Here is a 26,393-nt window from a genome sequence, read left to right as displayed (position 1 = left end):
GGAGTTCGCAGTCCTGAGGAATATGGGTCAGGCAAAGAGTAAAGTCAGGACCCTGAATTTTAGGAAAGCAAACTTCCATCTCTTCAAGGATTTAGTCAGTAGGACCCCCTGGGAAACTGCCCTCAGGGACAAGGGAGCAGAACAGAGCTGGCAGATCTTTAAGGACACTTTCTATAGATCAGAAGAGCTCTTGATCCCCAGGTGTAAGAAATCAGGAAAGGAAGGCAAGAGACCAGCATGGCTGAGTTGAGACCTGCTGGTCAAACTAAAGGGCAAGGAAGAGAGGCACAGGCAGTGGAAGTAGGGACAGGTATCCTGGGAAGAGTACAGGGACGCTGACTCAAGCAGCGTTCCTAAGGCTTCCCTAAGAGGAGTGTCTGGCCAGCATATCGGACCCTCTATTCCCCTCAGAAGGGAGTTGCCTACAACTATAATCCATTTTTCTGTCATTGTGGAGGTGGTCGTGACACAGGGCGTAGGCCTTTCTGACCTTGTCAGCACCTCAGCTGATGATGGCCCATCATCCACATCATCATCCATTGACTGGCCTTCACATCCAGAGCCTCGGACCTGTTGTACAGAGGCACTTTGGAAGGTGAAGTAGACATGGAGGGGGTTCACCAGCTGCCCTGAGCAGGTGGACTTGCCCCCATTGACTCCTTCCTACTGCCTTCTGCCTGGTGGGGGAAGGATACAGGATCCCCATGATCTTGGATTTCTCCTGGTGGTTGTTCCCGTTTCATCCACCCACCCATCCATCCACCCAACCGTTCACTCATCTGTCCACTCATCTATCCATCCGTCCATCCATCCACCCACCCATCCGTCCGTCCATCCACCCACCCCATCCCACTCCCGCGCAACGAAAAAACAGGAATCCCACGCCCTCCGCGGCGGTTCAGTTCGCTGCTGACCCACGCCGGGGGACGGGCTGCCGAGACCGCCCCAACGGCCGCCCCGCCCCCGGGCCGTCCGTCTGCCCGCCCGCCCTCCCACGCAACCGACGGCGTCCCGCCGCGCTCGCCTTCCGCCCGGCTTGCCGCTCGCCATGCTGCCCCCGGGGGCGCTCCGCCGGCCCCTCGCCGCCGCCGCCCGCCTGGCCCGGGCCGGGGCCCGCTCTCAGGTAGCGAACGGGCGCTGCGGGGGGAGCCGAGCGCGGCGGCGGCGGCGGGGCTGCGGTGCAGGCCGCGGGGGCGGTGGGCGGGTGGGCGTCGTTTGGCCCTGAAGGGCGTGGTTTTGACCAGAGGGGGCGTGGTTTAGGTCGGAGGGGGCGTGGTTTGGGTCAGAGGGGGCGTGGCTTGTGCCGTGGGGCGGGCGGTGCCCGGCGGCCCCGGCCGTGGCTGGAGCCCACGGGGCTGTCGCTGTCGTTGTCGTGACAACCTCTTCAAGGGGCCTGTTTGCAAGCGCCGGCACGCCGCGTGCTGAGCGTCGGCCCCGGGACTTCTCCAGAACCGTGCGACATGTTCTTTGTGCGGGAGGGTGGCCCTGCCGCCGTCCAGCGACTGCTTGAGTGTCAGAAAACGTCTCGGCATCTCTTTTCCTGCAGAAATTCGGCACTGGACGTGCCGCTGACAGACGACTGCTGTCGTGACAGCCCGCCATAAGTGATGTTCATTCAGCATCCTGTGGGCGCTTAGAAACTGAAAACGCTAAGTGAAGCTGTGACACATAGCAACCAAAACTAGATGTGTAATACTCCGAGGGGTCGTTGGGAAACAAGACCTTTGGTTTTGACCATCAGTGGCCGTCGGCGGCCATTTTGTGGCGTGAGCTGTACAGTACGTGTGCCTGCTGACGCTCGTGGAATAAGTCACGTCCAAAATCCACCCTGCAGCCACCTCTTTGCAAATACAGGCTAAGGCCAAAGGTTTGGTTTGGCCTTCGTTTTTCTGGTTTTATTTGAGAGGTGAGTGGCACCATTCCAGGTTAGTGAGGCAGTTGCAAAAGTTAGCATATTCCGGGACTTGGGAAGCAGCCAGTGAAGGGCGAGGATGCGCACTTTAGCAAAGGAATCCATCTTTTCCCGAGCGTTGGGTATCTTTTTTCTTTCTTTTGCCAACAACATGTTATTTGCTAATACTGGTTTAAGATTTTAATTAGAAAACATTCCAGGAGCGTGAGTTGAGTTGGTCGGGTAAGGGCAACGCAGGCTGACGTTGATATTGCCCCTGTGATGCATCAGTGGCATCAGCAGGCTCGCCTCTGAGTAGCGTGTTTAGCCGACTCTCTTTTTATTGCCTTGACTTTTTGCATCCTGCTGCTGGTTTCCTGAGGAAAGAGTATGAGAAAAGGAAAATCCTGCTTTGTTATGGGTTAATAATTAAACAACTGAGTGTGACAAGTAAAAGACACGTCACGGTCTGTTGCACTGCCAAAAGGAGTTGCAGGAAATAATGCACATTGGAGCTTTTTACTCCCTCTTCCAGCCCCCAGTAAAAAAAATGGCATCTATAGAGTCTCACTGTTCTTTAAAAAGTCTAGAAATTAGGCAGAAGATGGGTTTCTGGCTTGAGAATTAGTTTTAGTTATTTTTCTTAATATTTTCTCACAGGTACTCGCATCCCTTGCTACAGGGCCCAGACAAAATAATAGCATTTTCTACGAAATTCGCACATATGACATTAAGCCGTCGAAGATGAAGGAGTTTGTGGAAATGGTCAACAAGTACTTTCATCTTCGCACAGCTCACTCGGAGCTGGTGGGATTCTGGTCTGTGGAGCTGGGAGCGATGAATAAGGTTGTCCACGTTTGGAAGTATGGTACGCTCAGCATCCCTTTGCGCTGCTCTGCTATCTCTGTGCTCCCTGTCTCCTAGGCAAGAAGGCAAAGAGAATGCTTGCCAGGCTTTTATTTGTTGCTCTTACTGTAAGAAAATGTAAAAAAAAAAATTGGTTCCTGTACTGATTACTGAAAAGAACACTGCAGAGCCTGTCAGGACAATTTTGAGATGTTGGGATGAGTTAGAACTGTTCTTAAACAGCGGTCTCTGCTCAAAACAGGTATAATAGAGGAATTGCAGCAGAGTGCTGCAGTTCATGGTAAATATTTCAATTTAGGGCCAGTTCCTGAATCACAAATGTCTTCAGAATTTCAAAATGGATTGAAAAAAGGTTGAGGTCTCCTTAGTAGTACAATACGTGTAAGTGCAGATAATCTATGTGCAGTTTCAGTATGTCTATAAGCACGTATAATTGTTCTCAGGTTTTAGTTCAGTGTAACCATTCTCTCCCCTACAACAAACGAGGACGCAGTTTGCATGCTTAAACTGCTTCTGCAGCTGGACTGCGCTGGGGTCGGAAGCCACTCCAGCCACCCCAATGTCCCAAGCACATGAAGCGTTTCGTTGCTGCTTCAGCCTTGGTAGCAACAGGCTTTTTTTGCAGTATAATCAACTTTTGACGTTGTTGGAGTCAGCACTGACCTGGACGGTGCTGGTGAGCCAAGAAAAGCTACAATTAGTGATAAACTAGGTGTGCTGGCTGTGCTCCCCAAGCCTGAGGGAAATTGATGCTTGGGTTACGGACACTGGTATCATTTCTTTGTATACCTGCAGCAGTCCAGGGTATATCTGTATGCTGAGATAGAGGGGGTTTATTTCTGAAGTCCTCAGTCTGCTCATGAAATCCAGCATGGTCACAGTACCTTTTTAGAATAAAGAGTCACCCCTGTTTTCCTGGAGGAGTGAAGGGACCAGCCATCTGTGGACAGGAATATTATGAGTTTACGTCCATCTATGGTTTATAAATTGTCCTGCTTCTCAGAACTTTTTTGCCTTGTTCTTTCTCTAAAAAAAAAAACCACCCCATTTTTAGAATTCTGTGAGAAAATTTTAAAATGAAAAACTAAGGAAAAACTTTAAAACTTTTATTTGTTTCCCAATGGTGTTTGCCTGTGTAAGGTACCACATCTTTTCTCCTTGATTCATCAGACCTCTGCTTGTATCTTTTTAATAGTTAAAAATAATGGGTATATTTTTCTCTTGGTCCCGAGATACGATATTTCTCAAGGTTCTTCCCATTCTCAGGTGCTGGATTTTTCTCTTGTATTATTGAAAGTTGTCTGAATAAACGTACTGCTTAGGATGCCACTGCAGCCTAACCAGTTGAAGTTCAGGCACTCTTAATTCAGTGGATTTGTGGAAAAGGTCTGGATTTTGGGTATCTAGTAACTTTTTATGTAGCTGAACAAAAAAACATTACTTCTACACTTGTAATTTTAATGTCATTTTATATAGACCAAAACTCATGTTTTTCTTCATTTTCTCTTGGTAGGCTAATATTCCTTCTGAATTTTCTTTCACACTTCACTTCCTTATCCACTGTGCTTTCTCCGAATCTCCTCAGTAACTGTTGCCACATCCAGGAGTCCCTGCGGGTGCCATATATGAATCTTTCTTAACAGTAACATCGTTTAACTTTTTAATAAACTTTCTTGGAAAATGTGGTTTAGCTTGAAACCATTTAAATCTGAGAGCTAAAGAAAAGATTTTTGCAGAATTTAGAGGAAACTTACCACATCTTCTTCAAGCTAATATGCTGTATAAAAAGATCAATTTCAACCTTATGTAAGTGCATCTTGCCTCCTTGTAATTATACATTTTGATTACGTGTGATATGACATTAAGTGCAATTTTCATAGGGTTTGGGTTTTTTTTTTCCTTTCTTACAGAGAATTTTGCCCAAAGAACAGCAGTCCGGCATGCACTAGCCAATGACAACGACTGGCAGGGAAAATTCATCTCCGCAGCTCTCCCCTTGATGGAAAAGCAGCACAATGAGGTTGCTTATCTGGTACCCTGGTGTCAGCTTGGGAAGCCTCCAAAAGAAGGGGGTGAGCTTATCTTCTCTTTTGGTGATTCAAGTTACTGATGCTGACGGACTAACAAAACATGGCTTAAAGTTTAAATGAGGTATTCCATGGTTTTATAACCCTTTATGTAACAAGTGCATGTACATACACCCATGTGAAAGAGGTGACATAACAGATGAGGGACAAAGTTTTTAAGAAGGATTTTACACTAACTTACATCACTAACTGACTAGAGCGCTGATTGTTAAGGTTGTAAAGAGACGTGTGAATAGCCTAAATGAACATGCGAAATGGCAATGCCGTAGTAGTGGTCAGAGCAGTCTTCCTGGACTTGCTTTGTCATCTACCTGGACTTGAGCAAAGCATTTGACACTGTCCCACATAACATCCTTGTCTCTAAATTGGAGAGGCATGGATTTGACAGATGGACCACTTGGTGCATAAGGAACTATCTGGACAGTCACACTCAAAGAGTTGCAGTCAATGGCTCAATGTCCAAGTGGTGACCAGTGATGAGTGGTGTCCCTCAGGGGTTGGTGCTAGGATAGGTACTATTTAACATATTTGTTGGTGACATGGACAGTGGGATTGAGTGCACCCTCAGCAAATTTGCCAACACCACCAAACTGTGTGGAGCAGTCGACACGCTGGAGGGAAGGGGTGCCATCCAGAGGGACCTGGACAGGCTTGAGAGGCGGGCCCATGCAGGCCTCATGAAGTTCAGCAAGGCCAAGTGCAGGGTCCTGCAGGTGGGTTGGGGCAATCCCAGGCACAAATACAGGTTGGGCGGAGAATGGCTTCAGAGCAGCCCTGAGGAGAAGGACTTGAGGGTGTTGGTGGATGAGAAGCTTGACATGAGCTGGCAGTGTGCACTCACGGCCCAGAAAGCCAACCGTATCCTGGGCTGCATCAAGAGAAATGTGGACAGCAGGGCAAGGGAGGTGATTCTGCCCCCCCTACTCTGCTCTCATGAGACCCCGCCTGGAGTACTGCATCCAGCTCTTGAGCCCTCAACATAAAAAGGACATGGACCTGTTGTATTGGATCCAGAGGAGGGCCATGAAGATGGTGAGAGGGCTGGAGCACATATGCTATGAGGACAGACTGAGAGAGTTGGGGTTGTTCAGCCTGGAGAAGAGAAGACGCTGGGGAGACCTTACAGCAGCCTTCCAGTATCTGAAGGGGGCCTACAGGAAAGCTGGAGAGGGACTTTTTACAAGGGCACTTAGTGGTAGCACGAGTGGTAATGGCTTCAAACTGCAAGAGGGTGGATTTAGATTAGCTATCAGGAAGAAATTCTTTACCGTGAGGGTGGTGAGGCACTGTAACAGGTTGCCCAGAGAAGTTGTGGATGCCCCATCCCTGGAAGCGTCCAGGGTTAGGTTGGATGGGGCTTTGAGCAACCTGGTCTAGTGGGAGGTGTCCCTGCCCAAACCATTCTATGATTCTATGATCTATCACTGAGAGGGCACTTCCTGGAGACACTAAAGACAATGATTATTCTCTTTCACAGAGGTTTTTCGTCTTTTATCTATTTGCTTTGATGTTACTGCTTCTTTCGCATGACGGTTTTGAATAAAACCAAAAATAATCCCTACTTTTTACAGATACAGGCAAGTCAAGCATAGTTTGTAACAATCATTAGATTAGGTGTAGTTGTCCTGTCCTGATGTATTTTAATTCTCTCTGTAGCAAATGTGGTATTAATAATATTGACTGTTACCCAATTTATGAACATTTGCAGACTTTGTTTCCTGGAGTGATGTCAAACTGGCCTTGCTTTAGCCCTCAGCATGTGCATACATAGAGTAATCCTTGTTCTTTGTTCCCCTGTGATCCTGAATGTCATGCTGTTAACAATTCAATTTGAAAGCAGTCCAGTTTTCTTTTAAAACTGGAGAGCTGACTTTTCAAACACGTTGTTCCCATTTTAGTTTATCTCCAGCCCATTGCTGGAGAATGAGACCAGATGTACATTGCCATGTGGCAAGTGTCTAGCTTTCTATTAAAGTGTGAGTGACTGTAATCTAGAGTAACTACCTGAACGGAGACAGATAATGTGTCTTGAAACAGGACTAGAGTTTTTCAGCAAAAGATGCCATTTTTCTACAAAGAAGGGAGATACAGGAGAAGAGCTCTGTTTGGCAGAGCAGAGCTGCTGAACTAGTCCTGTTCTGTTGGTCATGCCTTTAGATCTTGCTGTGACCAACTGCCAGGAGTCAAAGGGGGTTTGTAATGTCATAGACCACTTCAATGCCAGAAAACACCACCAGTCTTAGGAAAGGCGACCTTGCATTGTTCAATCAGCTATCCAAATCCTGCGAACATGTACAAGTATTTGCGATTGCTGCAAAGCAGTCTCAATCTCCCCAAATTTCCAGGCAACACTGGAAATTGGTAAGCTGGGCTTTGTGTGAGGTCTTTGGTTCCTCACCATCCCTGGTACTTACATTTGCACTTGAACTAGCTCCAGTTAGCGAGCCGCTTGGTGTGCTCTCGTGGGCCCCTGGGTGCTGTGAGATGTTGTACAAGCTGGGATGAAGGGGCAGTTTCATGTGCTGCTGACCCCAAATGGCAGGGAACTGCAGTACTGGTTTCACGATAAATACGTTATGGCCATGACACACGGTTTGAGAACCAGCATGTTAATTTGTGTTTCCTTCCTTGAGGCCACCTTTTCCTTTTCTTCCAGGAGTATATGAATGGGTTACCTTCCAGATGAAGCCTGGTGGGCCAGCACTGTGGGGGGAAGCGTTTCGAGCTGCTATCAATGCTCACATCAACACAGGCTACACCAAGCTGATTGGTGTTTTCCACACAGAGTATGGATTACTTAACACAGGTATTGCTCAATTTCTGATACAGACTTTGGCATGAGAAGGGGCAGAGGGAGAGGGGCAAGCCCCTGTCTTGGATCAGGATTGGCCGGCTTGATGAAAATGTCGCTGTGGATCACCAAAGTCCTGTAAACAGTCCTTGAACCCAGCTTTGTGTGTTGGGTTACAGGCTTAAGCCAGGTGCTGCTATCTTAAAAGCCTCTCAGCTCTGATGTTGAAGAGTCAAAGCTTTTAAAGGCTCAGCAAAGGATCATCCCACCCCTTAGTGGAGAATTGTTTCTGCTAACTGCAAGGCATCTAATGGGTGAAGAGAGAGTGCTAGGACTTACAGTACATGTTGTATTGCAGCATAACAGCATTCAGCTGACTATTTGTGTTTTCTCAGTCCACGTGATCTGGTGGAACGAGAGCCCAGATCACCGGGCAGCGGGAAGGCACAGTGCCCATGAAGACGCCAGAGTGGTAGCAGCTGGTAAGAGATGATGGATCCAGAGAACTCACTAGCCTCAGCTGCATGCATGCTGAGAAAAATATTATTTCCGATTGTATTACTGTCTTAATTAAATATGCATTTAATTTCAGTGCGGGACAGCGTCAGATTCTTGGAGTCCCAGAAAAATATGCTCCTGATTCCGCTGCAGTGCTCGCCGCTGAAGTAACCTTCTAAAGGATGCAACTGACGGGAGAAAGGACAAGATGGAAGTGCTGTCAGCAAGTGCCGTCACATGGATCATCATACCCTCTTGAACTGAGCCAACTGTTCTTCAGTTTACAATAAATGGATGCAAAACGCTGATTGCTAGCAACATAAATCAGTAAAATTTTGCACCCTGATAGCAACTGCTAAACGGAAGTTTATAGTGATGTTCCTACCTCCCCAGGAAAAAGAACTTGAGCCATGTCACTTATGGCATGAACCACCCTTCACCTATCTTTTATTTTAACCTCTCAGTTCCTAATGCTTTTCTGCATAGCTAGATCACTTATCAAACCTTCCATTGTCCTTCTCCGACCCTACAGCTCAGGGCTGGTATCAATTTCATAACGTACTTTTGTGACTCTTGTAGTTATCACATCATACTGGTTTAAGAAGGAATGCACCCACATACCTGTTACCCAGTTACATTTTAATCAGACTTCTCACGGGGATGCTGCATATTAATTCTGAGCAATGTAGAACGTCAGTGTGGCCAGAACTGCCCTAGGAGCACCTGCAGTGAAGCTGGTCAGGTAGTGGGTCTCAGTGAACTCTGCCACAGGAAGAGCATTTATTCCTCTGTTATAGTTCACTTCAGCCCTTTCCTTTTTTGTTCAGTAAATGCTTCCTCAAAACTGTGGATTAGACACATAATGCTTTGCCTTATGTATTTTAGTATTTCTTAGGGTGCTGAAATTGGATTAGCCCTTCTTCAACTGTGCAGTCAAACTCAGCTGATCAACACGTCCTTACATTCTTTGAAATACTTTTTGCCAGACTGTTAAAAGCCAAATAAATTTGGATAAAGCGTGATTTTTTTTTTTAGCATTTACAGCTCAAGCTCTTGTTTTAAACAGTGAAATGATAAACCCTGTTCCCCACATGAAGCATTCAGCAGATCAACAACAGTCTGGTACCAGTTGCTTTAGAGGCAGTAGAGTGAATAGCAGCAGGGCAGAGGGCACGTCAAGTCAAACTTGGGTGCGCAGTGGTATGGAGCACCCTCTTCTGCAATGTAGAGGTCACTAACTGGCAGAGCACTTGGGAGGCTTTTCCACAGGTTAATCACTGGCTTGCAATAAGCACTGGATTTCACAACCCTACTGAAGTATCTGCGTGCAGTCTGCCTCATGGTGATTATTGCTTCCCTGAAGTGCATTAAGTCTCGTGGAAGGCACTAAAAAAATCAGCTGTAGGCTATTATGCTTGTGTCAAAGGAGCATGGATGGGATGCAGCTGCTGTATTAAGGGAGGCAGCTTTAGCACTCTTGGGTGGAACAACCACTACTTCAGAAACCACTGTCTTAAAAAGTTTATTTGTAAAATATAAATGGCTGATAAACTATCACTATTAGTTGATTGAGAATGTTGCTTTATGGCAGTTAACTCCAAGAAGGACCTTTTTTTCTTAGTAACAAGAACATCAGCTGAAAAATGGGACAGGGAATTAATAGGACAATTTTTGCATTCAGGTGGGGAAAAAAAAAGTTGTTTTATTGTTTACCAGAAAAAAAAAATAAGAGAGTAAGTATACCAAACCCATTTTTTTTTCAGTAAAACTATTTCCTTGTCATCAGCATTGAGAGTAAACAATATAAAGAGAGTAAAAAATTAGAGGCATGCTTTATCCCAAAGTTTGTTGTCCTCTAACAAGAGATTTATAAATCAAGCACAGTCGCCAAAGCACCAGCTGGGCAATGGATTGAAACAGAAAACCCAGGATGTTTTAATTGGCTTCTAATCTCAAGATGAACTTCCTTAATGAGTGTAACTTCAAGAACTGGTTGGATTCTGGAACTTAACTGGTTGACAGTGGGACTATAGGCAGTAGGAAGGTAAAATTTTAAAATCAGTTTTCCTTTGAGCAATCAGACCATTATTCTGCTTTCATTTGTAAAATGTTGTTCAAAATCGACATAGTATTAACATGAGTGATATTCCTGTAATTTGATACTAGCTCAGTTTAGGGTATTTCAGATTCTTTATGCTCCAACATAACATTTTGCTTTGTCAGTGAAAACAAGTATAGGGTATTTTTAGCAAAGAGGAGGAACAATTATCAATAGTTGCAGCTTTCTGCATCCCTCTAATGGAAATATTCAGAGGCAGGTACCAGACTTGGGATTTCGAGGTAAATTTGTTACGCTCTGCAGCTGGATTTGACAGTTACACTGAGCACTTTTTTCAGGGTTTGCTGGAGACCTTTCCATTTACTAACTTTAGAAGCTTAAAATAGCACTTGCCTTTCAAGCCTTGTCTCACCTCACTTACCTGAAAATAGTATGTGGCTCACGCCAATTTGTAGAGATACTGGAACTTGTATTAAAGTTCACAACAAAACACGACAAAACAAGAGCTGCTAACAGCACTCCTCCAAAGAACATACGCAAAAATGACACTTTGAAGACCAATGGTGCTATAACAGCTTTATTTTTTACTTAATGCAAGGCAATTAGAGTGCCTTTTAATACTTCACATAACAGTTATTAGCAAATACAAATATATATACTTTTTTTTTTTGCTTTTAATGAAAATGTCCATTTAAGGATTTAACTTAGAAATTTCAGTTATGAAATCTCTCTAGATTTTTGCAAAGTTAACAGATATTCCAGTGCAAAAATAGATCCCATTACAGATAGCATAAAGTGCTTGGAATGAAGGACCAACTATAATTCAGGAGGGAAGGATAAGCACAAAGTGGTGGTTTAACCATGGGGAAAATACAACTCCTTACTAAAATACAGCTGTACTACAAAGAGGGATGCAACATATCGATAGTGATAAAGTTTAAAATAAGTTAACACCTCAGTGCAGTTTCATTATCAAGAGTGGTTCATATACTGTATGTGACCCTAGAGTGATTTTTTTCCCCAACACACGCTTAAGAGAGTAAATTAGTGGCTGTCTGAACTTATTCCATGACAAATTTTCACGTGAGGGTTGCATTATGCTGTCTGTTCAGTGCAAACAAGACAGATCAGCGCTATGAAATAGTTCAGTTTACATCCATGTTTACGGTAACATTTTGTCACAGATAGCAGACTCTGTATAAGCAGGACATTCACAGGGCAATAAGAATCAAGAGTCTCTTTTTGGTGGGCTAAGGAAAGAGTGTTACGATCAAACTGTTGTTTCCTGCTAAATTAATCATTTACATGAGCAGTTACAAAGAGCAAACCACAGCCCCTTCAGGACCAAATCTGCATCCTCCTAGAACTCGTTCCAGTTCTGCACGCACTACTTTGGCGCAATGCAAAACTTAAGCCCTTCACTTCGGTGACTTAATGCTGATTTGTAATAGTGATTTTTAGCAGTGGTAAGCCTTCAATACATGCTATTTGTTTTCAATGATACCGCGACATACCTGCAGCCTGTTACAGAGAACTCATGGCTGTAGCTCAGCTGTTTAGTAGTTTTTCTGCACCTGGAAGTCTGGTGTATTGATCACCCTGTAACTCATCCCCATAGGGTGATGATGCCATAAAGGTAATGACAAAGCATGTTTTAAGTGAGGTATACCAATCCCCATTACACTCCTTTCTCAATCCCCTTAGCAATGTATTATACAGATAAAAAAAAAAAAAAGTATGAAAAAGGCACTTCAGCAGAGCACGTAGTAAGCTCTTACTTCATCCCAAGGCAGGACATAGTAGGATCTGGGAACTTGTGCTAAATACTTAACTGTTTGTGTATTAAAAATGCTGAATTGGTCAGTGTTACCAAGCATACCTGGAAATATGTAATCAGCCTTCCTCAGGCTCATGCCAGCCTTTTCACTGTTTGTTGAGCTGCTATGGGCATTCACAGAAGAAAATGGTCCGTGATTGATTCATGGCTGAGTAGCATCAAGAACTAGTGCAGAACCTGAATGGGTATTTAAGGTGGAGGCATGACATACAGGAATAGCCCAGGAACTGCACTTGGGTTCAAACCACATTACTGAACCTATTTCTGAATGTAAAAGCAAGACAGAGGGGCCTGTAAGTGTATTAATGGAAGCATCCTCTCCTATGACTGTTGTACAATGTGAACAAGAATTGGTTGTTCTTACCATATATCATCCATCCCCTCTAGTATTATTCTGGCTTTGTAAAACTTTGTTGCACTTGTAAAAATTATTGACTGATGTAGCGCTACTATTTTGAACCATCTTGTTCTTGAAGGGGATTTTTACTGAAGCATTTCCACAGCACTGGAACAGGGTGCCCACAGAGGTTGTAGACTCTCCGTCTCCGGAGACATTCAAAACCTGCCTGGAAGTGTTTCTGTGCAACCTGCTCTAGGTGAACCTGCTTTGGCAGGGGGGTTGGACTGCATGATCTCCAGAGGTCCCTCCCTTCCAACCCCCACCATTCTGTGATTCTGTCACATGTGTAACAAAGGTGTATTCTCCAGTTAGGGATCACCTAATGACTGAAACTACACTGCACAACAGAAGCAGAAACTTACACATTAATCTAACACTATATCAGTTTCCAAACGGGAAAAATTTAGGTGAACAACTTGCAGTAATTGCAGATAGCAGCTGATTACTAGAGTCTGGAACTTGGTCAGATCATGAATGTAGCTATTGCTGAATGGATAGAACGAGAGCATAGCATTGCAGGCATAACGTAAAGAAATACTGTGGCTACAAAGATCAACTGAAAGCACTTTCAATCCCTAATTATGCTACCTACCTATTTAAAGTCATAAATAATACTGTTAAAAAAAAAAATCTACATCTCATTTCTAGTTTTATCTGGCAAAGCCAGAAATGGCAACATGCTTGTGCTAAGCAATAACTTCAGATGATGGGTACCTTTCTGGTGCAAAGCAGGGGTTAAAGAGCAGATATTACATATCTGAGTGTCATCTCATGATTTAGAATTTGCTCTTGGCATTAGCAGCTTGTACAACTACTGAGTTTGCTGCTGTGGTCTAAACCCTAGGTCTGCTTCTCACCCACTTCCTCCTACTAGGTGTTCATGCAGCTGCTGCAGTACCTCAAAGGAGCAGGAGAGTACTTAGCTACACAAAAACCTAGTCGAGTAGGTTATTGGTTGTGATGCTGGTGGGACAATCCTGTGCATTTGCAGGGTTCACAGTTCTGCATATCACCACTTACTGATGGAGATGCATGGATATGATGGCCTGTCTCTTGCCATCCCATCTGCAAGTACTGCTTTGTGGCCCCAGATTTGTCACCAACAGACCTGCACCAGTCTAGGAAACGCAGCTGGTCAGGTAAGTTTTCACAACCTAAGGCTACAACACTGGTGGTGACGCTTCTTGCCACTGACTGTCTTGGTGCATTCATTGCCAGCAATGGATGTAGCACCAGGAAATTCCCACTCCTGACACGATTGTTTTAAAAGACTAAAACGTTCATGTCTAAAATATCTATAAATAACCACTGGCCATGATTCCTCGATGAACTATTTTTGCAACCCTAGTAAAAACATACTGTACAGGACAAAATACAGTATGGTTGAAAGCCCACAGCATCTGATGGGTGCTTTACCACAGCTTCAGAGTTATACTGTAATGAGCTAAGTTCAAGTCTTTCACTTGAGAACAGTACAAGACGACTCCACGAGGCACTGCCCCTGTAAAGGAATTTTGTTTTCATTGCATTGAATTGCATTGCATTGAATGGTTATCAGTAGAGTGTCCAGTTTCTCTTCCTCTAGCTTCTTCTTTGGGAGTATCCTATCCCAGAAAAAGGAAGTTCGCATTCTGCTCATCATTTCTTTGCTGAAATTGGCTCACACACAACTTTCTTTTACCTTCTCATCTTGCAGGAAGGAATTAAGGATTGCAATGTCTACCACAGTCTGGTTTTTGTGCAATGACAGGTCCTTAGTGTGGTCGTCGTCGCTTTGGTCCTTAGCAAAATTTACAAATACCTACAAGAAAAAAAAAGGTCATGTCACACATCTCCCCAGATTTTCATTAATTCAGGGCATTTTATACACTGGACTTCCTGAACTAGTCCTTCAGTTCAGTTCTCTTTGCTGAAATGACCTTAAAAGATAGGTCCAGTAAATTGGTGGATTTATTGCTAACTCTGCACAAAGAAGCTTTTGACAGGCTACTAAAAGCTTACTTGGTCAAGTGTGGTCTGAGAAACGGAGTAGTCTTCTATGTGGAGTCTCTTTTTGTTCTGGGAGAGAATACTGAATATTCTGGCCAGGGAGGATGGTGAAGAGGGAAGCTGGTACTGCAGCATATTCCGATGCTTTTCCTTCAGGACACTTCCAGGGAAGGCATGCCCAAAGAACTCCTCAACAGGCTTCAGGTCTGGGTTTGCCCCTGCAATTCTCACCACTATGGTGTAACCATCTCCAAACCTGTAAACAAGAGGGCCAGCACAGTAGTTATGTGCCTCTGAAAGTGAAGTGCAACTTAAAATCCAGCAGCATTTCCCATAGCCAGAATAGTAATGTGAATGCTGCATGAGGAACGAAGTCTGACGAAAAATGCAGACAACTCTGTGGTGTAAGTGAAAAGAAAATATCTACCTGTTCTTTAGATGCTGGACGCTGCCCAGACACCTGAATCGCCCATTGACCATTATCGCCATTCGAGTACACAAGGCTTCACATTCTTCCATGCTGTAAGGCAGAAGTAAGTCCATCAGCACCGCAAGCAGCAGCGAAGGGCAGAGCATACAAGCAGAGTTTAGCATCCAGTGCTGGTAGACAAAAAAGCCAGAGCACGATACAACTGGGCTGCTACTTGCCTGTGAGATGTGAGCACCACTGATCTCCCCTCTTTGATTACACTCAGAGCGCAGTTCCACAAGAAACGACGTGCTTTGGGATCCATCCCTGTTGTTGGCTCATCCTGCAGAATATAAACAAAAACAGATTACACTATTACATTCTACTGACAAATACCTCATCTCTGAAATGACCTGTCCAACCTGGTTATGCATACTGGAAATGTTGAAAATAAGCAAGTTTGATCCATTTTTTAAAATAAGAAAATAATTTATGCTCCAAATATTGAATTAGCAAACATCTTTTTCAGAACTGAGAAGTACTGCTTATTCTGCAATTATAAGATGTTGAAATATCCAGTTCTAAAATAAGTTAAAGTCAATTAGCTTGTTTAAATAGAGCACTAGATGGCTTTCTCCTGCACTATGAACTTTAGTAGTCCTAAGGTTTGTCCTTGATTTTAATCTAACGAATCCTGAAGTATTTATTTCTAATTTTCATTGCCATCACAGAAACGTGGTGGGAAGACACACACAAGTGGAGTGCTGTAATTGATGGCTACCAGCTTTTCAGAAGAGATAGGCAAGGGAAGAGAGGTGGTGGGGTGGCCCTCTATGTTAGGGGCGGTTTTGGATGTCTAGAACTCAATAGTGTGAATGACAGTGTTGAGTGTGTATGGATAAAAATCAAGGGGAAGGCCAACAAGGCAGATATCGTGATGGGAGTTTGTTATAGACCCCCTAATCAGGATGTAGAAACCGATGAAGTATTCTATAAGCGGCTGGCAGAGGTCTCGCGATCATCTGCCCTTGTTCTTGTGGGGGATTTCAACTTCCCAGATGTCCGCTGGGAATACTACACAGCAGAGAGGGAACAGTCCCGAAGGTTCCTGGAGTGTGTGGAAGACAACTTCCTAACACAGCTGGTGAAGGAACCTACTAGGGGAAGTGCCCTACTGGACCTACTGTTTGTTAACAGAGAAGGTCTTGTGGGGGATGTAAAGGTTGGAGGTCGTCTTGGGCAGAGTGACCATGAAATGATAGAGTTTTCAATTCTTGGTGAAGGGAGGCGGGGAGCCAGCAAAACTGCCACCTTGGATTTCCAAAGGGCAGACTTTAGCCTGTTTAGGAGCATGGTTGAGAGTGTCCCTTGGGAGGCAGTTTTGAAGAGCAAAGGTGCCCAGGAAAGCTGGTCATACTTCAAGCAGGTGCTCTTAGAAGCACAGGAGAAGGCCATCCCCATGTCCCGAAAGACGAGCCGACGGGGAAGAAGGCCAGCCTGGCTAAATAGAGAGCTTTGGCTGGACCTCAGGAAAAAAAGGAAGGCTTACATTCTCTGGAAAAGGGGCTTAGCAACTTATGAGGATTATCAAGATATAACAAAGCTATGCAGGGGGAAGATCAGAAGGGCCAAAGCTCAATCAGAACTCAGCTTGGCCACTGCAGTTAAAGACAACAAGAAGAGATTTTTCCAGTATATCAACAGAAAAAGGAAAACTAGGGAAAATATAGGTCCACTGATGAATGAGACGGGTGCCCTAGTGGTGGAAGACACAGAGAAGGCAGAGTTACTGAATGCCTTCTTTTCTTCGGTCTTCACTGATAAAGCCGTCCCTCATGCATCCCATACCCTGGCGGCAAGGGGGAAGGTCTGGAGAGAGGAAGATTTTCCCTTAGTTGAGGAGGACCGGGTCAGAGACCACTTGGCCAAGCTGGACATTCATAAATCCATGGGCCCTGACGGGATGCACCCGCGAGTGCTGAGAGAGCTGGCAGATGTTATCGCTAGACCACTCTCCATTGTCTTTGCAAGGTCATGGGGAACAAGAGAGGTGCCTGAGGACTGGAGGAAGGCTGACATCACTCCAATCTTCAAAAAAGGCAAGAAGGAGGACCCAGGGAACTACAGGCCGGTTAGTCTCACCTCTGTCCCTGGGAAGGTAATGGAGCGACTCATTCTGGATGTCGTCTCCAAACACGTTGAGGAACAGGAAGTTATTGGAAGTGGTCAGCATGGATTTACCAAGGGCAAATCATGCCTGACCAATCTGATAGCTTTCTATGATGTTATAACGGGTTGGCTGGATCAGGGGAGAGCCGTAGATGTCATCTACCTTGACCTTAGCAAGGCTTTTGACACTGTCTCCCATAACATCCTCATTAGGAAGCTGAGGAAGTATGGGCTAGACGAGGTGACAGTGAGGTGGATCGAGAGCTGGCTGAGTGACAGAACTCAGAGGGTTGTGATCAGCGGCACAGAGTCCAGTTGGAGGCCTGTAACGAGTGGTGTCCCTCAGGGGTCAATACTTGGACCAATTTTGCTCAATATATTCATTAATGACCTAGATGAGGGGACAGAGTGTATCCTCAGCAAGTTTGCTGATGATACCAAGCTGGGAGGGGTGGCCGACACTCCAGAGGGCCGTGCTGCCATCCAGCGTGACCTGGACAGGCTGGAGAGCTGGGCAGAGAAGAACCTAATGAGGTTCAAGAAAAGCAAGTGTAGGGTCCTGCACCTGGGAAGGAAGAATGCCAAACACCAGTATAGGTTAGGGGCGGACATGCTGGGAAGCAGCTCTGAGGAGAAGGACCTGGGGGTCCTGGTAGACAGCAAATTATCCATGAGCCAGCAGTGTGCCCTTGTTGCCAAGAAGGCCAATGGCATCCTGGGCTGCATAGGGAAGACTGTGGCCAGTAGGTCGAGGGAGGTCACTCTCCCCCTCTACTCTGGCACTGGTGAGGCCACAAATGGAGTACTGTGTCCAGTTCTGGGCTCCCCAGTTCAAGAGGGACAGGGAACTACTGGAGCGAGTCCAGCGAAGGGCAACCAAGATGATTATGGGACTGGAGCACCTCCCTTATGAGGAAAGGCTGAAAGAGCTGGGACTCTTTAGCCTGGAGAAGAGAAGGTTGAGGGGGGACCTGATTAATGTTTACAAGTATCTAAAGGGTGGGTTTAAGGAGGACGGAGCCAGGCTCTTTTCAATGGTTCCCAGCGACAGGACAAGGGGCAATGGGCACAAGCTAGAACATAGGAAGTTCCGTTCAAATACACGGAAAAACTTCTTTACAGTGAGGGTGACAGAGCACTGGAACAGGCTGCCCAGGGAGGTTGTGGAGTCCCCTTCTCTGGAGATTTTCAAGACCCGCCTGGATGCAGCCCTGAGGGATGTGCTTTAGGCAATCCTGCTCTAGCGGGGGAGTTGGACTAGATGATCTCTAGAGGTCCCTTCCAACTCTGAAGATTCCGTGATTCATTGAATTATTAAAAAACACAGGACTGATTCTCCTGCATAGTAAGATTCACTTGTGTCCAGCAGGAAGGCTGTTATTTGTTTGTATGTACAGTATCTTTGCAGCAATACTACAGGTGAAGATGCTACACAGCTGGCAGTTTGGCATCATGTTTGAGACCTCTGCTTCCCCTGTGATTTTTCAGATTTAGAAGCCGAGACACACATTATAGCTTGCACCTACATTTAAACAGTGAATCTTTATTTCCGTGTGCTGTTTGCTCATGTTTAAGTGATTGATGTATTTGACCATTAGTTGGCTGGGAAACATCTAGTGTTCATTTGAACCTGACTCTTCCGTTTTCCAAGGAAAACGTTAATAAAGAAAGGTTGCAGACTTACCAGGAACACCACAGGTGGCCCTCCAATGAGGGCAATGGCTGTGGAGAGCTTGCGCCTGTTTCCTCCACTGTAATTCCCAGCATATTTTTCTCCGTATTTCACAAGGCCCAGTTTCCGAATTGCCCACTCACCAACCTACAAAAGACAGCACAAAACCACCTTGAATCAAGCACACCAACACCTACACAACAAGATTTTCCTTATGACTGTTGTCTTTAAAAACATTTTTCAGAAGGGCCACTCATGGTAGGATCTCATGTGGCATAGATATGGGTTTTTAAACACCCTGTTCACCTCTAGATGAGGATATATGCAATGGTGCCCCTGGAAGGCCAGAAAAACCAAATGGCTGCAGCCAGTGAGCATCAGCCGAGCCACGTTAACCACTGGTGTGGTGCTCTTAGCAGCACTGGCTTTAGCTAGCTTTCCAGTTGCTGTGGGCTTGCAGCAGGCACACGGTCACTACTGACACACAGCAATCCCCCTGTTGTGCATCTTAGCCCTTCAGGCAGACGGGAAGGACCTGGTTTATAATTCAGGAGTACTACTACTGAAGACAATAGGAGGCAATGTTGCCCTGGAGACTAAAAAGTGTTAGGGGGAAGAGATTCAGCTACTGCTCGGATCATACCCAGAACTGGGTCCCTTTTTATATGGGGTTGGTGGGAACATCCCACAGAGGAACTCACGGTCACCTTCAAAGGAGCTTGCCATTTTCACCCATCATCACTACTCCCATAGAGGGATTCGAGCTACCTGGTTATACCCTGGACACTAGATCTGGCCCTATCCAAAGCACTGGGAACAGATGTCATCTTCCTACCTACAGGACACACAGTGAAAACTGCTGTTAACTCAAGGAAACAGCACTGAGAAGGGTGCTGTATGGTACCGGCAGCTGTCATTAATTGCTTAGAAACTCTTAGTGTAACCCCATTTCTGAATGCTGAAATAGCAGCACTTTAATGATGCAGTGTGATCAATTGGAAAGATGTAACAGCCAGCATGAGGCTTCCGTTAAGCTGTAGAGTGCTTGCGCCCTGGGACTTTGAAGAATTAACTCTTGACAGCAGGTGAGGTTCTGCAAAACCTGCAGCTCCACAACCCTTAAACTCTTAGATGAAAGAAGTCACTCAGTGGAGAAGTGCATCCACTGTGAGAACGCAGGACCCAAAGTATCTGCCCTTCGATTTGGTAGCCTTTTCTAAGCAGCACTGAAAAACCACAGCAACTTTAGTTTGACTTGGAAGGAAAGGGGGGCAAGATTTCACCGTACAGTAATTTCAGCAGCTTCATGTCATGGCATTGCATGTGTTGCAGGGAGGGTGTATGCAAGCAGGAACGGCTGGTCACTGGGGTGAGCTCTATGGTGTTTGATTTACCTTGCAGACTTCTTTCTCTGGAACACCTCTCAGAAGCGCGAAGAACTCCAAGTGCTCTCGCCCTGTCAGCAGTTCATTAACAGCATCGAACTGTGGGCAGTAGCCCATGTTCTGATGGACTTCTTGGATGTTGGACAAAATACTGTGAAAGAAAAAAAAACCCCTTTGTTAGGATTTCAGAAGTACACACTGCTATTATTTTAGGTGTTAAAAAGGAGGAAAGTGAAACAGTGGTTTTGGAATCACTGAACTAACAAAACCAACAGGATCCTAGAAGTCTGTCTTGGCTAAATTCTTTTTTCTCTCTCACCATCCCCCCAGCTCTTTTGTTAAACATGACATTTAAACACATGAGGGCAGTTATTCAGAAGTGACTACCAGACTAAATTTTCCTAAGCCACGTAAGTGCTTTACCAGACTCAGCAAAGGGCTGAAACAGGTGCCAGGAGTTCAAAAAAGGGAAAAGTGGGGCAGCGTTTAGACTTGATGGAAGTGGAACAAAGACTGCGAAAGCTGGAGGAAAAAGCAGCAAAAGAACCTGTTCTGACACAAAGCAGAGGAAAGATGCATGGTCTTTCACCTGTTTCCTTTGAGGAAAGCTTCTCCTCCTGTCACATCTGTATCACCAGTTAGCATCTTAAAAGTGGATGACTTGCCAGCACCATTTACCCCCAGGAGTCCAAAGCACTGGGGATACAAAAGAGCAGATGAGCACAGTGTATTTGAGAACGGGATTCGGCTGCATCATTTTCAGCACTGACAAGACGAGAAGGAGCAAACTTGACTCTCAGGACAGCTGGAGGGACTCTTCAATGCAGTTTCAGGAAAAAAATTCTGGACTTTCATTTTAAGTATAAATCTTTAGGCCATGAAAATGAATGAACTGTGGTGTCAACCTGGTGCGCTGCCACCACAGCGTACCTGTGCCAAACCCTGGAAGGTACCAGAGTTTGGCCTCTGGTCCCAGACACAGAGTTCAGTATCTTTTTCAAAGGCAGAGAGACACAGAATCAGAAACTGCTTCAACTTCCAGGCAATTTCCCTTGAGGTAACTTGAACATCATCTGTTTCTGATCTTACCTTATCCTTTGCTGTCTATTGCTCTTAAATACTGCAGTAATAGCAAAGCAATGAATTTGACAAATAAGCTTACCTCTCCAGGGGGGATTCCAACACAGATCCTATCAACTGCTGGCTTTCGCTTCATTCTGTAAATCTGAAAACAGAAGAAAAAGAATGAGAAGGACAAGGTCAAGAAGAACTGTAATTGGAGCCATACATATTCAACACTACAAACACAGTCTGGTTTTGACCCCACTAAATTCCTCTGAATGAGGTTTCTGGTGAACTGCATGGTCTTGTGCCAACAAATCTTAGGAATGCAGAACTTTTCTCTCACCTTGGTTAGCTCCTTGATTTCCAAGATGTCACTCTGTCCTCCTCCACTAATTATCCTCTGTCTCTCTCTGGTTACATCCTCATCTTCATCATTCACAGGAGGCAGCTTGGCATAGACAGGCCTGGAGAGAGCAACATGAGCAACAAAGCCTTAGCAGAAGATGCCAGGACCTCCACAGTTAATATTCTCCCCACTTCACAGGGGACACCAATGAAAACTTGACCTGCCTGCAGTACTGAAATAGAGCAGATAACCTACCTGGGTTTGATGAAGAATCTGTACTGGATGAGCACTGTGATGAGGAAAAAGACAACGCCCTCTACTGCCATGGCGAAGAGGTTCCTTCCCACCAGGTCCCATGACAGAGGAGACACAAAACGGTTTTCTCCTGACAAAACGAGATGAAGAGCAAGGTCATCTTTTCAGAGAAATGAGAGTGGGCTAGCATTTCTTCCTGCAGAGCTCACAAAGTTGGGCACCAGGGCAACTGGAGAGCAGCCAGTGGGAGGAGGGAAGCGATAGACCACACAAGGGGCTAGCTGTGGCTGTGTGCACATTTCTTACTGTAGCAAAGTTGGGACCCGGGCCCAGAGAATTCAGTTTGCCAAAGAAGAGCTGGCCTACCTTCCCAAAAGGTTAGTGAAGCACAGAAAGAGTGACTCATGCCTGGCATTTGCATCCCGGAAAAAAAAATTCCAGCTTTCCAGGATGTCAGCCACTCCTTACACTTGGCCTAATGATCCTCTCCATACAGTTGGCTTTATACATTTTTATTTAATAACTCTAATTTAACTCAAAACTCTGGGAATCTATCTGCCAGGCTCTCTTCAATCCTTGTAACAACCTAAAGAGGACAGCTGTGGAGACCCGCCGGTTTTGATCAGATATGTGCTGCAAATTGTGAATTTTCAGTTCCTGAAAAGTCGGAGGAGTGAAGGATGCTCATTTGGAGCAGACTCAAGCTTTCCCTGTTCAGTTCAAGCCACTGTCCCTGTGACAACAAAATTTCACTTACCAAACCTTTCCAGAGCATCAGCCATAGCCTGGTTTTTCACCATGTCAATGAGTCCCCGACCCAGGCAGAAGTGGGGGAAGATGAGGAAGACAGACTTCAGGATGTCATTGATGTTGTTCAGCTTCTGTTAATAAAAAATCAAGTGCTAGTGAGCCATCTAAGCAGAAAGCAGCCACCACCTGCCAAGTGTAACCCATGTTGTGATTCACCCCCTCCCTCCCCCAACACTGCAACCCCACAGAAATTCAAGGATTAGAAATGCTCTCCCAAGAGCCAGTGCCATGGCTCCTCTGGACAGTCAGTATTGTTGCATTGCTCAAGATGCTATTAATACAAGCAAACTGTACCAAAGGAGAGATTCGTCCAAACACTCAGTCTAAAATGCAGTGTCTGTAAATGATTACACGCAGAAAGCCTAAAGGCTGAGAAGACAGGAAAGTTGTGCTTGCACAAACTGGTTATCTCAGTGGCTGTGGACATCCCCTTCCTATCCCATATTAGAGGCTCTAACCCTTTTCTTTTCTTGCCTTTCAGTTGGCTTAGCCCATGGACTGGACTGACAACAGCCTGAGGAAAGACCCCTGTTCTGCCAGGCACTTATCTTCAAGCACATACATTGTTTTTCCTGAGCTAAAACAGGCCTTGTAATAAAAGGGACCATCATCAAGGACTGCCTCCTTATGCCCACAGGCAGTGGTACAATCAACAGGTAACTCTCACAGGGCCTCCTCAACCTCCTCCCACAAGGAACGCTTCACACCAGTGTGGGTCACACAGGGCCCTCTAAGACATCTTGTATTGCATATAGGCATGAGAGGAATTTGCACCTTCCCCAATAGGTATCTGGCTTTGGAAAACTGAAGCAAGGTGTCTAAGTTCTTAATACAGTTAGAGAGGTATCTACCACAGGAGGCAAAACTGAGAGCAACTAAATGCCTGAAAGCTTGAAATGGCCTGTAGTAGATAGAAATTGCCCCTTATGAAGAACACGCAGGAAATTTCATTTGGTCATATGAAGTATTTTTTTTTTTGCCCTAAGGGTGATTGAGAAGTGGAAGAGGTTGCCTAGAGAGACTGTGGAGTCTCTATTCCTGCAAATGTTCAAAACCTAATGGCCCTCAGCAACCTGCTCTAGCTGACCCTACTCAGAGGTTGGACCAGACAATCTCAGGAGGTCCCCTCCCACCTTAACTATTCTGTGAACATTGCTGAGGTGGGTTTTAACGCATTTCCACCAGAATCTGTGTTTGAACTGCTGCAGTAGCTAATGGGTACAGGCCGGGGGCTAGCCTTTCTGGAGAATTAGCTGCTAAAGGCAACGGAGCACCAACATGGAACTAGATCATATCAGCGCAAGACAGTGAGGAGCTTCTGGGGAAACATACGTTGTTGGTGAAGAGCTCCAGGACAAAGGTGGCCACGCTACCATTGATGCCAATGAAGAGGTTCACGCTGGTCAGCACAACATATGCTGTGCTGGGGATTTTGAACACAAAGGAGGCTGGATACATGAGAGGGGTGATGGACCACCTGGCAAGAGAAAAGGCAGCAACATCAGGTAAGCACCTTCCAAGTCTAAGACCCTTCCCAGTCATCCTTCTGATGAGAAATTCCTTACCCATAGAGAAACAGAAGGAGAGCCAGCACAGGCAAGTTGGAGGAGGATACATAGGACTTCTGCTGGAAGCAGATGAAGATGATGATGACTAGCGTGGCTGGAACAATGTAGTTGCACTGGAATGTGAAAAATATGGCTTTAGATTTGTTTCCAGATGACAAAGAAATGAAAGGTGTCTTTCTGCTCTGAACAAATGCTCTTCAACATTCTTCAGCGCTCCCAAAGCTGTTTCCAATGGGAGACTCTTAGGAGTGTCACATGTGTGAACTACAATGTAGTACACATTATAATTTACATTTCTTGGTCCCTCTAGAAGTAGTCAATGGACTCTCACAGTTTCTGGACACCACAGGTTGAAAAAACATGCTTTGAGCAGAGCAGAACAAGGGACTACAAAAGCAAAAATTTGGGGGTAGCTATTTTAAAGTGACATAATAGATGCTGATGACTGAGGTTACGGCTGCCCTCCCATCCTCTGTTCAGTGTTCATTGTCCCACTGAGATGAACCACTGCCCCAAGAGAGTAAACACAAAAGTCCTAAGCACAGTTGTTATTCACTGAACTACAAACACATTACAACTGGGGCCCACCGGCCCTAACTGCACTTTGCATTTCAGTGCAACAGACATACTACAAACACAGAATGCAGGACAGTTAAGCACAATCACAAAGCCCTTACCATATCCCAGACAAAGTTGGCCAGCCAGTAGATCACAGGTTTCACACCACTGATGAACTGCAAGTGTTTAGCCTTGCTGACACGTTCCTGGATAAGGAAGACCACAAAGCTGGCAGGAACAAAGGACATGGCAAAGATCACACAGATGGAGACTAGGACATCCACGGAGGTGGTCATCCTGGACAAATAAAAAGAAGAAAGCGAACTGTTTGCATGCTGGTGCTGGCTCCTTTGAGATAAAAATGAGGAAGCTCACGCAGGGCAGTGCAGAAACCATTTCTCTTTCTGTCCCTGTTTTGCAGGGCAAAGGAAGACCACATCAGGCTGTCTTAACTGCACAGTTTTTCTCCAGTCATAACAAAGGGAACACACACAGCCTGCTGGCATCTTGAGGACAACACCACAACCTGCAAATTGGTTGGAAACTTCAGCCCAATAGACTGCTTTCTGCCTTCCTTATCACCACCACTTTGTTTCCAACTTAGTGCATTTCTTGGGGTTGTTGGGAGTCTGTCTTTTTTTGTGTGTGTGTTGTTTAAAAGTTCAGAGGTATCTGACTGTCATCTGCCACCGCTCTAAGGTTTGAAGGATATATCTGCTGACAGCTTGAGCCCTGACTCTGACTGTGGTAGTAGTGGACTAGTCAATATCTCAGTGCACTAAGCCCCGTGTAGTACTGTGTGCCCCCCATGTTGAGACAGTGGGCAAAACTGAACAGCATCTATCAATGCTTCCTCATCAAACCGTGGCACCTTGGGACAAAAGAAGGACCATATTCATGGTGAGCCGTGTTTCTGGATATTACTGAGAGGAATTTCCCACGTGGCAGAAGGTCTCAAGATTACACTGGTTCTTAGAAACTGAAGCTTCCAGGGACTGAGAGACACAAAAAACTCGCACAGCAGTGCTGTTCAACAGCAAGTGCTCAACAGCACATGTTGCCACCTGCCCACACCACAGAAAATAAGGCCAGCACATTAAGACCTAAATGTCACAGGCCACTGAGTGTCCACCAGTGAGGCTAAAAGCTCCCATGTTGCCTGTTTCCAGTAGTCAGCAGCTGATGAGTTCAAACTCATCTGTATTCACGCCAGGACTTACAAAGCCACTTCAGAGAGCTGTTGCTTGGTGAGGTTGAGTGGGTGATTGAAGGCAGTGATCCCATAAGCACTAGGGTTTTTGCCCTGCTGCAGGTTAGCCCGAAGGATGGCATTGTTGATCACATTCAGGAAGGAGGCGATGGCATGCCAGCCCTTGTTGTTGAACCACACCTGCAAGAGACAACATCAGCATCAGAAAGGCACCAGGTACGTCAGTTACCCAACATGCTCCTGAGCGCTGCAGAACATCCATTCCTTGAGGGCACATAATTTCTTTCCACATCCTTCCAGCTAGTTTGCTCAGGGACAGAACATACAGTTTGATCAATAACCACAAGAGGCTGATGAAGACAGAACTGATCCAGCACTGAACTCCTTCTGGGCCTTAGGCCTAGACTCCAAGGGAGAAACAGATTTTAGGGAAATCCACAGAAGAATACAAGCTGCATTTATTTCCTCCACTAGCAAATACAGAGAGCTCTGGTCTGCATAGTTGTCCGAAGGCAAACTGCTGCAAC

The 26,393-nt window shown here is 45.5% G+C and overlaps 2 protein-coding genes across 6 annotated transcripts in view; one reads left to right on the top strand and one right to left on the bottom strand.

Moving 5' to 3' along the window:
- The first annotated feature begins 995 nt into the window (after positions 1 to 995).
- NIPSNAP3A (nipsnap homolog 3A) lies at positions 996 to 9,171 on the top strand. 2 transcript variants are annotated; one of them, XM_054185642.1, is made up of 6 exons: positions 996 to 1,123; positions 2,552 to 2,759; positions 4,669 to 4,830; positions 7,502 to 7,651; positions 8,032 to 8,118; positions 8,229 to 9,171. In XM_054185642.1, exons 1-6 carry the CDS (start codon positions 1,049 to 1,051, stop codon positions 8,303 to 8,305), a joined length of 759 nt encoding a protein of 252 aa, XP_054041617.1. In that variant the 5' UTR covers positions 996 to 1,048; the 3' UTR covers positions 8,306 to 9,171. The 2 variants fall into 2 exon arrangements, with proteins under 2 accessions (XP_054041617.1, XP_054041618.1); XM_054185643.1 differs by lacking the exon at positions 996 to 1,123 and adding an exon at positions 1,562 to 1,906.
- Positions 9,172 to 10,756: 1,585 nt separating this feature from the next.
- Positions 10,757 to 26,393, bottom strand: part of ABCA1 (ATP binding cassette subfamily A member 1) — a 100,025-nt gene continuing 84,388 nt past the window's right edge. For all 4 annotated transcript variants that reach the window (XM_054185632.1, XM_054185630.1, XM_054185633.1 and 1 more), the window contains 15 exons: positions 25,877 to 26,046; positions 24,776 to 24,953; positions 24,096 to 24,211; positions 23,863 to 24,007; positions 22,478 to 22,601; positions 21,721 to 21,850; positions 21,463 to 21,583; positions 21,217 to 21,279; positions 20,644 to 20,750; positions 20,064 to 20,205; positions 18,682 to 18,816; positions 15,068 to 15,171; positions 14,847 to 14,939; positions 14,432 to 14,675; positions 10,757 to 14,231 (listed from right to left, as the gene is read on the bottom strand). In XM_054185632.1, the coding sequence (XP_054041607.1) occupies positions 14,091 to 14,231; positions 14,432 to 14,675; positions 14,847 to 14,939; positions 15,068 to 15,171; positions 18,682 to 18,816; positions 20,064 to 20,205; positions 20,644 to 20,750; positions 21,217 to 21,279; positions 21,463 to 21,583; positions 21,721 to 21,850; positions 22,478 to 22,601; positions 23,863 to 24,007; positions 24,096 to 24,211; positions 24,776 to 24,953; positions 25,877 to 26,046 (2,013 nt within the window). In that variant the 3' untranslated portion in view covers positions 10,757 to 14,090. The remainder of the gene's footprint in view (positions 14,232 to 14,431; positions 14,676 to 14,846; positions 14,940 to 15,067; positions 15,172 to 18,681; positions 18,817 to 20,063; positions 20,206 to 20,643; positions 20,751 to 21,216; positions 21,280 to 21,462; positions 21,584 to 21,720; positions 21,851 to 22,477; positions 22,602 to 23,862; positions 24,008 to 24,095; positions 24,212 to 24,775; positions 24,954 to 25,876; positions 26,047 to 26,393) is intronic.

The sequence above is a fragment of the Rissa tridactyla genome, chromosome Z, assembly GCF_028500815.1.
Source record: "Rissa tridactyla isolate bRisTri1 chromosome Z, bRisTri1.patW.cur.20221130, whole genome shotgun sequence".
NCBI classification, from domain to species: domain Eukaryota; kingdom Metazoa; phylum Chordata; class Aves; order Charadriiformes; family Laridae; genus Rissa; species Rissa tridactyla.
Note: the sequence above shows the minus strand (reverse complement) of the source record. Positions and strands in the feature narration are given on the sequence as shown.

What these genes read in the sequence shown, in the direction of transcription:
- NIPSNAP3A (XM_054185642.1), top strand. Translation starts at nt 1,049, where the DNA reads ATGCTGCCCCCGGGGGCGCTCCGCCGGCCCCTCGCCGCCGCCGCCCGC. An exon ending in GAAGCCTCCAAAAGAAGGGG is followed by an intron (nt 4,831 to 7,501) that starts GTGAGCTTATCT and finishes CTTTTCTTCCAG; the next exon opens with GAGTATATGAATGGGTTACC. An exon ending in CGCCAGAGTGGTAGCAGCTG is followed by an intron (nt 8,119 to 8,228) that starts GTAAGAGATGAT and finishes ATTTAATTTCAG; the next exon opens with TGCGGGACAGCGTCAGATTC.